Source organism: Nyctibius grandis, chromosome 1, assembly GCF_013368605.1.
Source record: "Nyctibius grandis isolate bNycGra1 chromosome 1, bNycGra1.pri, whole genome shotgun sequence".
Taxonomy (NCBI): Eukaryota; Metazoa; Chordata; class Aves; order Nyctibiiformes; family Nyctibiidae; genus Nyctibius; species Nyctibius grandis.
The window spans coordinates 105,715,273-105,725,689 of NC_090658.1; the positions used below are offsets into that span (position 1 = coordinate 105,715,273).

Here is a 10,417-nt window from a genome sequence, read left to right on the forward strand (position 1 = left end):
CTTTGCTATGTGTGAACTCTTTGAATTTTCATTTTGTAGGTATTGACCACCTTTTGGCACAGCATATTGCACACTTGTTCATTCGAGACCCGTTGACTTTGTTTGAGGAGAAAATACATCTAGATGATGCAAATGAATCCGACCATTTTGAGGTTGTGTCTGATTTAGAGGAATTTAATAAATATATACGTAAAATTGTTTATTCTTTATAGTACTGCTTAATTGGAGGATGGCTATGTTAGCTAAGAAATCCTTTTCCTCAATTTTTCACTTCAACTAGTTCTTTAGCATATGACTTTGCAGTTATAAGCACATTTATTTCTTTATCATTTATTTAGGAGAAGGTGGTGGCTTATACTTTAAACACGATAAAATACGAAAAGCCCAAATTATATCTACGTATATAAGTGTTATGGGGAACTCTATTTTTATGGCTTCCTAAAAACTGTTTTGCATGACTTTTACATATGTATGTCTCTCTTATACAGTTTTATGAAATAATAGCTATGGTACTATTAGGTATTTTTAGTTTGGGATGCATCAACCCCTCACAAAAAAAAGACAGCTAAATCTCAGACCCCTAGTATCTTATACATAATCCTCAAGCAAAATAGCATGAAAAAGTGTAACATATTTGCTCCTAGGATGGGTAGTTAGACTGTGGTTTTTAGGAAGTCATGCCACTTAGCTTGGAAGCGCTTCTCTAATTTGATTGGCTGTTCCAAGGAAAATATTAGGACTCTAGTTATCTGCTTATTTTTCTTTGATTATATTCTAGAATGATGCATATCTTGATTGTGACAGATTATTTCATGTGCTTTACAGAATATTCAGTCTACAAACTGGCAGACAATGAGGTTTAAGCCACCTCCTCCAAATTCGGATATTGGATGGAGAGTGGAATTCAGACCTATGGAGGTAAGGAAGGTGTCAGTATGCACAAAAGCACATTTTCTTTTAAGTGGAAAAGTACCAGGCATTTTGTCGTCCAGTATCAAACCCTTAGTACTGTTGCTGTGTTTTCTCCCCTCTGAATTGCTAGATGCAAGTGAAGTGGACAGCAGTGTTTAATCAGACATGGACTGTAGGAATTTAACTGACAGGAGAATCCACTGCAGCACAGCAAAGCATGCTAATGGATTTGGGATGATGGGGAAAGGAATTAGGCTTGTATTAAAGCAACAGTAAACAAAGCCCCATTTAGCTTCTAGGGACTGTATTTTTCCAGTACTTTTCCTGGTACTGAACAATTTCACTGTCATCGTCTTGTTTTTCACAAGTGCTTTTATTTTATAGCTGTCTATTTCTGAGCGCTCTGAATTTAATCCCTTTAAAGTGGAAATTGAAAAGCTATTATACATTTGTAATTACACAGAGCCTGAAGGTGCAGGTTATGAGATAGTCTTTTGAAACTCAAGTGTGTTTTGGCGTTGGATTAAAGGGTTGAGTTTGTTTAAGTGTGTGCATGTATTGTGCATTTGAAGTCACTGCTGATGATTCCAGCTTGTGTACCACCATCTCTGCTAGTAGAGTGTGTGCGAATACAAGTACCAACATGAACGTTCGAGTCAAACTGTTTTAAACTTTCCCAGTTATTTATCTACTTCTGTGAGTGTGCTCCAAAGTAATTTAATCTCTAATCCTTTCATGTCCAGGTCCAGTTAACAGACTTTGAAAACTCTGCATATGTTGTGTTCGTGGTATTGCTAACCAGAGTGATTCTGTCCTATAAACTGGATTTTCTCATTCCTTTGTCCAAGGTAGGTGTGAAAGATCAGATCTATTAAGCTAAATGCAACATATTTGCATCAAGTCTGATTTTTATCCTCTGAGAGCCAGGAACTAATATTTGTGCACTTATAGAACAGTCATTTTTATCTTTCAGTCAGTTTTCATCTGTACCAGTACTTTGAATCAGTTTCAACTGTACAGTGCTAAACAAATATTTTACTTCTGTCTCATGGAATTAAGCTTATAGACAAATACTGTGGGAGTTTCTGTGGTGCCTAACAGTCCCTGACTACTGCAAAAATATTGAGAAATACCATTGTCACGAGACTGTTTTGAGATGGGGAAAGGGTGTGTTTCCACCATTTTACTTGTGGGGAAAATGACCCGTGGAGGTCAAAATAAAAACTTTAGATATATTTATTTTAACATGGCTGTTGCCTGTGTCTCATGTTCTTATTCTCTGTTTTGTTTGTATCTGGTGGAGAAGGAAAAGAGGAGTTCAGCATGCTTCATGTTGCACAGTATTTGAATGAAAACAGATACCGCTGATTGCGGTCACTACTGTGACTTGTGTTTAGACAGACCAGCCGTGCACAATGTGCTCTTTCCTTAATCTAGGCCTCACAATTGTTGAACTGTTTTGAGTGAAACTGTCCTTGCACGTCTTCTTTCTGAGGCACCAGACCAGAAAATGTCTTTTTAAATGGATAGTCCTGCAATGTTTTAGGTAACTTTAAAAAAAAACTCTTGTAGGGCAGAAGGCTTTTGACAAACCATATACTAGAAAATACTGCCAGCACTGGCTACAGCATAGCAGTAGTATGCTACGGCTTTTCTTAGTGTTTTTAATTAAAATGGAGGAAAATACTGAAGTTGTAAATTAACACTAACCATACCATACAGTTGGTATGATTTCTAAAAGGAGAAATTATCTTCCTGATGTCAGGGAGTTCAGACTTCATAACTAATGCAGCAATTTAGCACTTACAGTGCATAATTACATTGTTATTTGGAATGTCTCAAAAGCATAAAATTTTTGACTAATGAATACCAGTTAAGACTGAAAAGGAGATCAGGTGCTGAAAGAACCTGAACAGAGTAGGGGGGCATAAAATTGCTTAAGCTTGCCAACCAATTGGGCAGGTAATGCAACACAGAATTGCACAACCATTGGTAAGCCTGCCTCTTTCAAGTAAAATAATACGGGTTTATGGGGCTAATCTGACACTAATCTTTGCTGTCTGATTGAGTGCGGTTGTAGTCCCGTCAGCTAGGACTGGAGTTCTTTCAAACTTTCAAAACAGCCTGTTGTGTAAACAGGTTTTATAATATAAAATGAATGAAAACAGACTTATGAAAACAAAGCTTGAAAGGTTAGAAGTAAGTGAAGATTTTGCATTGCCCTTAATTAAAGGTCAAACAAATTCAGCAAATCATATCCCTTCTTCTGAAGACAATACAGTAAATCTAATGTCCTTAAGCTGTATGATATTAATTCCCTGAGAACATACCAACCAAAGAACTTGGACAAAATCTTCCATCCAGAAAGACAGAGCAATGCTTATGTCATTTGCAGAGCGTGTGAGCAATGCTTTGTAGTTTGTAGACTTTTTGAGAAACCTGCAATTTAGAACTTCTTTACTAGCAGTCTGCATTTATCTAACTAGCTAACAGATGTTCGGGTACGGGCTAGATACAATTCCCATACAAAAGTACTGGAATTCTGTTTCTGAAAGTTTGTTTAATACAGTGATAACTCTTCTAAAGACTTCGATGATTTTGTGAGTAAAAGCAGCAAACTATGGCTAGGGAAATGGCAGTTTTCTTCTTCTGTACTCATTTAAATTGTATCTAAATATGCAAAGAAGTCTGCCAGATAGGATGCAGCCTGTTAATCACAGCTGTTCCTGTGTTTCCATCCAAACTGAAAAGACTAGCATAGCATGTTCTAACATAATACCATTACCTTTTCTGCTGGAGACTTGATTTCATAGAATGTCATCTCTTCATGGTTTTGCCTGAGACCCTGAAGAATGGAATAAAACTTACCTCCACAGCTTGGCCTTGTGTGATGAAATGATAAGAAACATAGTAGATGTTTCAACTAATGAGACCAAAATGTGAGGGTTTGGGGAATCCTAATTTTCTAAAATACCACAAATCTCTGAAAAACTTCTTTTGCCAGGTGGATGAAAACATGAAGGTGGCCCAGAGAAGAGATGCTGTCCGGCAGGGAATGTTTTACTTCAGAAAAGATATTTGCAAAGGTATGACAACAAGTAATCTGATTAACATTGTTGTGGATTTTCAGTGCACCTCTTGCCTTCTAACCGTTTCTTCCTTTCCCTTTGTTACCCATGAAGGTGGAAACGCTGTTGTGGATGGATGTGGCTCTGCCCAGAATGGGACAGGCACCAACGCGGAAGAGTACACCTTAATGAGCATTGATACAATTATCAATGGGAAGGTCATAGCCTCTTCTACCTCTAACGCACAACTTTCCCCTCCATTCCACCCTCCCACAAACCAGATCGAGCATGTTTTATGCTGACCCTGTTCTCTTCCACAGGAAGGAGTTTTTCCTGGTTTGATCCCAATTTTGAATTCCTATCTTGAAAACATGGAAGTGGATGTGGACACAAGGTGCACCATCCTAAACTACCTGAAGCTAATAAAAAAGAGAGCATCTGGTACGTTTGACACTCTTGGACATGATTTTCCTGGCATTTTTCTACTTAGACAGTAATTGGGCTGTTCTCTATTTTTCAGTTGGGTGAAACTGGTGGCAGCTGTAGCTGTCTGGTTAAGTGTTGAATCATAGGAGCAAAGCAGTGGAGTGTGTTCTCTGGCTTAAATCTATTTCTGTCTAATTCTGATTATAAATCGTTTGTGATCCATTTTAGAACTTAAATTAGGAGTAATTGATACAGTTACAGTTACAACTAAGAGGGTAGTATATCTCCAAGATTTCTCTTTTCAGCACTACTTACTGCTGCTTTTTCCTGTGTATTTTCCACTTTGTAGTAGTTTGCACATATACTCATCCCCTTTCCCTGTCACTTGAGTATTGTAAGACTGTGTAAGGCTGGGTCTGATAGCCTGGTGCTACTGGTGTGACCCCAAAGTGTGCTGCTTCAAAGCATTCTTAAGTCTAAATTCTGTTATGCTAGAACATGGGACATAGTCTTTACCTCCCTGATAAGAAAGCCCTTCTGTGAGTACCAAAACTCCTTCAAGGCAGAGCAAAACAGGCTCTTCCCCTGTCTTCCCCATGTTGCAGTGTTTTCGAAGACAGGCGGTATAAGGAATCTTTGTTCTCCTTTTTAAAATGCAGCAGTATAATGAGTAAAAGATGCAGGCTAAACTTTAATTCAGAACTGGGCGCGTAGCACAGGCTGCAGCAACTTTATACCTTTCTGTGTGCAAAGCCCTTGTATTCCTGCCTTGCTGTAAATTTAGCTAGACAGTTAATTTTAGTCTCGTAAGTCAAGACTTTTTTTTTTTCCTCCCTGATTTTAAACTGAAGTGTTGCATTCCTTTTTAATTCTTGAAAATTGCTGTAGAAGCTTCTAGGTAAAGACCTTTTTAAAGCTGAGGTGGAAATCGGGACTTATGTTGCCTGGTAATTCAGTACTTTAGGCATATTTCAGAATGGTAACAAGTTTTAATTAATTACAGTGTTCACTGTAAATGTTCTTTCCTAGGGCTGCTTGTTTGTAGGAGGCTTCCGTCCCTCGGGTAATAGTCGGGGATTTGATGCTTGGCTTAACTGAAGGAGAGAAGAGAAACTATCAGGAAGAAAACGTCTGAGGCACATCAGCCCTCAATGCTTTCAAAATATTCCGTTGTTTATTGTTGGATTTTTTTCTCCCTTCAGAAAAATGCTGTTGAAAAAACAAGGAATGCATAAGTCTTGGAGGTTTTTCCCAAGAGCTAATGACCTGGGCTCAACTCCATGTGGCAGGTGTTGCCCTTCCAAACAGCAACTTTGCTACCTGGTGCGAAGTCGCAGGCATTGCAAAAGTCAGCTCGTGTATTTACACAGACCTAAAAGGTGTGAGAGTGAGGTAGATGGAGTCTAGGTTTTATATCTTACCTCTGATGAACTGAAATGATTTTTAAATGATGCTGCTTAAGAACCAGAACTCACAGAATAAAAAGTGTTAGGCACTGTATTACTGTGCCATGATGTTTCTCAATTGTGAGCTTTGGATTATTCCAGTTTACTCTCAATCTTAAATCAAATGTTCCTGAACTACAGCCTGTCTAGCATGAGACATGTCCACAAAGAGTGGCCATTTTTCAGATTTCTTTCCTCAAACGGTAAACAGAGTTCTCATGGGAGAGCACTGGCACCTTAGCTGCTGTCGCTTTAACCTTGCCCTGACATAATTCCTCTGTGCTTGTCCTCTTGCAGCACAGCTAGGTATTGCCTTCCTGGTCTCCATCTAGCTGGTGTGTGTCTGCAGCCACTCAGTGAAACTGGAGATTTGCTAGGCAGGCAGCAGCTGCTGACCACTGCCAAATATTAATGAAAGCAGTATTAAGACAGCAGCATCAAGTGATCCTTGTCCAGGCGTGCTCTCCCGGTTCCTGGCTGTCTGCAGTGTGGGTGCTTTCTAGGCCAAAGACAGTGCAGCAATGGTGCTTAATGACTGTTCACAAACATGATTTCCATGATCGTTGCCTTACCCTTCTTGAAGCAGTTACACTTTTGGTCCCCATAAAGTCACACAACAAGAAATGCCACAGTTTTATTATATGCTCTTTGAAAATTGTGATTCCTGTAGTTTCGTATGTTTAAATGCTCTTCCCAGTTATTCTGTTATATGCCTTCTAGTTCCTGCATTGTAGGATAATGTTTCTCTGCTCACTTCTCATCAACATTCATCATTTCGCGAACTTGCAATTCACCGTGTCTTGTCTCTGCTCACTTGGAAGTTGTGTCACACCTTTTGTCAGTCTGTGGTGCCTTGTCCCGCTACTCATGTTTTTTGGGAGCTGCACACTGTCTTCACGACAAAGGTGCTGCAGATTTATGCCAGTACAAAGGATGAGGAGTGACTGGGCTGCCTGACCACTAGGTGTCTGTGTTGGTGTGAGCTGGGCTGCTCTCCAGTCTGCCTGCAGCAGCTTTTAGTCCAAAAACGTGCCTCTCTTTTATGCTCTGCTCATGTCCCGGCTCAACTGATTTTCTTGCAGGCCCTCTGCTTCTTGTTGGTTTGAGAAAGTTTTCATGTGAGTTTTTGGTGCCTTCAACAAGTAATGCTTCTTGAGTATTTTTTTTTCTCCCCTCTTTTTGTATAGAAGTGTAAACTCTGGCCTCATTTCTTTAAAACATGACTTCTGGTTTTTGAGGGACATCTTTATTTCTAATAACCTTGTTTTATTCTACTTTTCTTTGCTGTACTTTTCGCAATTTGCTGATTTGTTTGTGTACCTCTGTTCAAAACCACTGACAGGATATCTTTAAACAGTCTTGGATGCTTTTTACTTTTTATTTGTGTGTTCCTCCTTGCTTTCCCTAACTTGATTCCTCTTTCTTTTTATAATATTTTTAAACCAAAGATTTCAGTAGCGGAAGCCCTTGACTCTTTCCACTCTTACAAGGAAGATGAGGTTCCAGTAGCTAGCAGTGAAAGTTTTGCTAGGCTCTTCAAGAACCCCATCACTCTACCTTAATGTCTACCTGTCAGAGCTACCTTAAACTTGTACTAGTTGAGGTTTGCTTGCATATGCTGCATTCAGGAGCAAGATTCAGTAGCCTGAACACTGGTGTCCAGCTGGGCTCCAGCTGCTTTATAGGGTTGCAGGTCTCTTGCAAGTGGTGTGGTGTCATTTGATGACCCTGTATAGAAGTGTTGGGGACCCGTAGGCACCTTCTGACTGCCCTGTGGGCTGCATAGTGAAGCAGAGGCAGCATGTGCAAACGAGGAGTTGGTATAATCGGGAACCTGCCTATTTTTTGCTAGGAGAGCTGCCAGAGGGAGAAAGAATAGTAAGTCAAGACAGACAGAGCAAAGCTAGCAGCTGAGTTGGATGGATCAAATACAAAATTATTTTATGTATGTGTAATTGTTTTAGAAGTGCCTGTTGGTTCCTGTCACTGTCAGCCAGATTCTTTGTTAAATGACACGTTTAAGACCTCTTGCTAGACAATCCGTTGGTAACGCCTGTTCCAGTAGCTGCTTCTCTCTGCACTGTCTCATTACAACATCTGAAAGTTTGAGGATCACACCAGATGAGTGGGTTTTTAGACTGTCAGCAATATGTCAGCTTAATTATGCCTGCAGTTTAGCCATATTAAATACATATATATATATATATATACACACATAAGTATAGGAATGTTCGTCATGAAAGCATGGACTGTTCATTAGTTGTGTATATAATGCATGGAACTTTAGGTGTCGTACTGCTAAATTAGATGTATAAACTGTGAAATTTGACTTCCTCTTGCCCACAGGAGAATTAATGACTGTTGCTCGATGGATGAGGGAGTTTATCGCACAGCATCCAGACTACAAGCAAGACAGCATGATAACTGATGAAATGAATTATAGCCTTATTTGGAAATGCAACCAAATCGCACAAGGCCAGGCAGAATGTCCTGAACTATTGGGGGTAGGATTTAATAAGAAACAAAGTGGAAACAAAACTGGCTCTTTGTAATGAATGAATGTTTCTTAAATAATAGAAAAGTTTAAGCCTTTTAGCAAAGCACTAGCAAAGATACTGTGAATCTGGTACAGTTTCATGGTGTGAAGACCAAAACAGGGATACTGCACTATAAAATGGGCCAATCTGCCTAAATATTCATTTAAGGCATCCTAAAATGGGCATATTCTTATTGTTAAGGTTTATACAATGTACATGTAAATAGTAAAATATTTTTATGATTAACATCAATGTATTTTAATAACATTGTATCTAAAGTTATTGTGAATTAGCTTGTAACTTTTTTATGCTGCTTCTAGAAAGAAAAATGGTCCTGAACAGCTTTGTAAATGTAATGGTACTTGTATATTATATGCATTCCAGTTACTGAATGTTCACTGTAATTTTTTTAACCTGGAATGTGCTAAGTAATCTACCTTATTGTGTAAGAAAAAAAAAAAGATCTTCTGGACCTACCTGAGTCACAGACACTTCTTCCTTCCATTTGGGTTTTGAAAGTATGTAAGAACAGATAAATGCATGTGCATCCTATTTGTTAATCTTTACAGCAGTTTCTCAGTTGCCAGAAGACCTTCATCCACTCATAAACTGTAAAACTCAGAGGAACAGATCTGTCTTTATTCAGATAACACAGGTCTGCCTGTCTGCCGATGCATCGTTATTTCTTTCCCCTCTGAAGTAAATTTGTATGCTGTCGCAGTTCAGAGATTTGCCCGATGATTTAACAAAAAAAGCAGTAACGGGAGAGATGGTGAAAGAGAGGAGCAAATGAGAGCTCAACATAAAGCTGTCTTTACAGAGGAACCAGAGAGACCCGCTCTGGACTTCAGCACTCCTTAACTGCTCTTTCTCCTGCATTGCTGCTGTTGCCACAGTCGACAGTGACTGCAGCACAAAACCAAGGACCTGTCCATTCCTCCTAAAGATTGAGCGTCTCATTTGTCATTCATTATTATAAATATTTTTGTCAGCATGTTTATTTCCTATAAGGTACTTCATGTAGGTAGCTGAGGTACCTATGTAGCTGTAGGTCTGGACAACTTAATCCCCTCTAGAAAATAGTTATAAAGAAATCATGGAATGCACTAATCCTTTGAATTGGGAGCCAGTGCTGGGAGTGACTGTAAAGTATTTAAAATTTAGCCATTGCAACTGTAAATAAAGTAAACTTAAGGGGCCTTTTTGATTTAGCTTCTTAACTGACTTATAGAAGTGAATTGCATTATGGGTAGATTATGTGAAGCTTAATGCAAGATATATAAATACCTGAGGTGTAATGATTTTTTTTTTTAAAAAGAACTAATGGAGAAACTGCAATGAAGAGGTGCACTGAGAAGAAGCTTTAGACTTTGTTCTGTGTTCACAGGTGTGCTTTAGAGAATAAAAAGAATGCTTTTTTCCTGCAGTGGTGAATTTGTTTTAATCAAGATGTAGGCATATGCTAATTTAGTTTCTGTAATAAGGAAATAAAAATAAAATTTGCAGTATGTGTTGGTCACTTGCATGGATTGAACCCACCTTTTCAGATTCAAAAAAGGAGGAGTTGCACACCTGGCAAGTACAGCTCATCTTACCTAGACTCACATTGTCCACAGTGAAACTTCTCAGGACCAGGGGCAAATAGTCTACCCTTCCTGCAACAGAGAAATTCTTGTATTGTCATGGTAGCAACTGTCTGATTGCACAGCATCAGGTGCTATGCTTGGAAGACCCCTAAAAAAAAAGTTAGAATGCTTTCCTGCTGGTACTGCATCAACGCATGTCCTTTTTCCCCTCTCAGTTGACATTAAATCATCCTTCTGGCCTAGTAGGTGGCTACTGTCCTGTACGTGACAGCATATTTTATCATGATGCCTAAAAGCGGGGGCTAGAAGTTTCACTCATGAGTTCTTGTATGCATGTTTTCAGAAAGAATGAGAAAGATAAAACACAAAGCTGCTGCTTGTTTGTTGAGGTGTCCATGGTTGTGGTATCTAAGCAGCTTACACTCCCTTAGTGAAGAGTTAAG

At 39.1% G+C, this 10,417-nt stretch overlaps 1 protein-coding gene across 2 annotated transcripts in view; it reads left to right on the forward strand.

The window, feature by feature from the left end:
• Nucleotides 1–9,907, forward strand: part of GCLC (glutamate-cysteine ligase catalytic subunit) — a 35,723-nt gene extending 25,816 nt beyond the window's left edge. For both annotated transcript variants that reach the window (XM_068402810.1, XM_068402821.1), the window contains 7 exons: nucleotides 40–152; nucleotides 826–918; nucleotides 1,656–1,760; nucleotides 3,917–3,998; nucleotides 4,095–4,198; nucleotides 4,301–4,421; nucleotides 8,198–9,907. In XM_068402810.1, coding sequence (XP_068258911.1) covers nucleotides 40–152; nucleotides 826–918; nucleotides 1,656–1,760; nucleotides 3,917–3,998; nucleotides 4,095–4,198; nucleotides 4,301–4,421; nucleotides 8,198–8,403 — 824 coding nt within the window. In that variant the 3' untranslated portion in view covers nucleotides 8,404–9,907. The remainder of the gene's footprint in view (nucleotides 1–39; nucleotides 153–825; nucleotides 919–1,655; nucleotides 1,761–3,916; nucleotides 3,999–4,094; nucleotides 4,199–4,300; nucleotides 4,422–8,197) is intronic.
• Nucleotides 9,908–10,417: the final 510 nt, after the last annotated feature.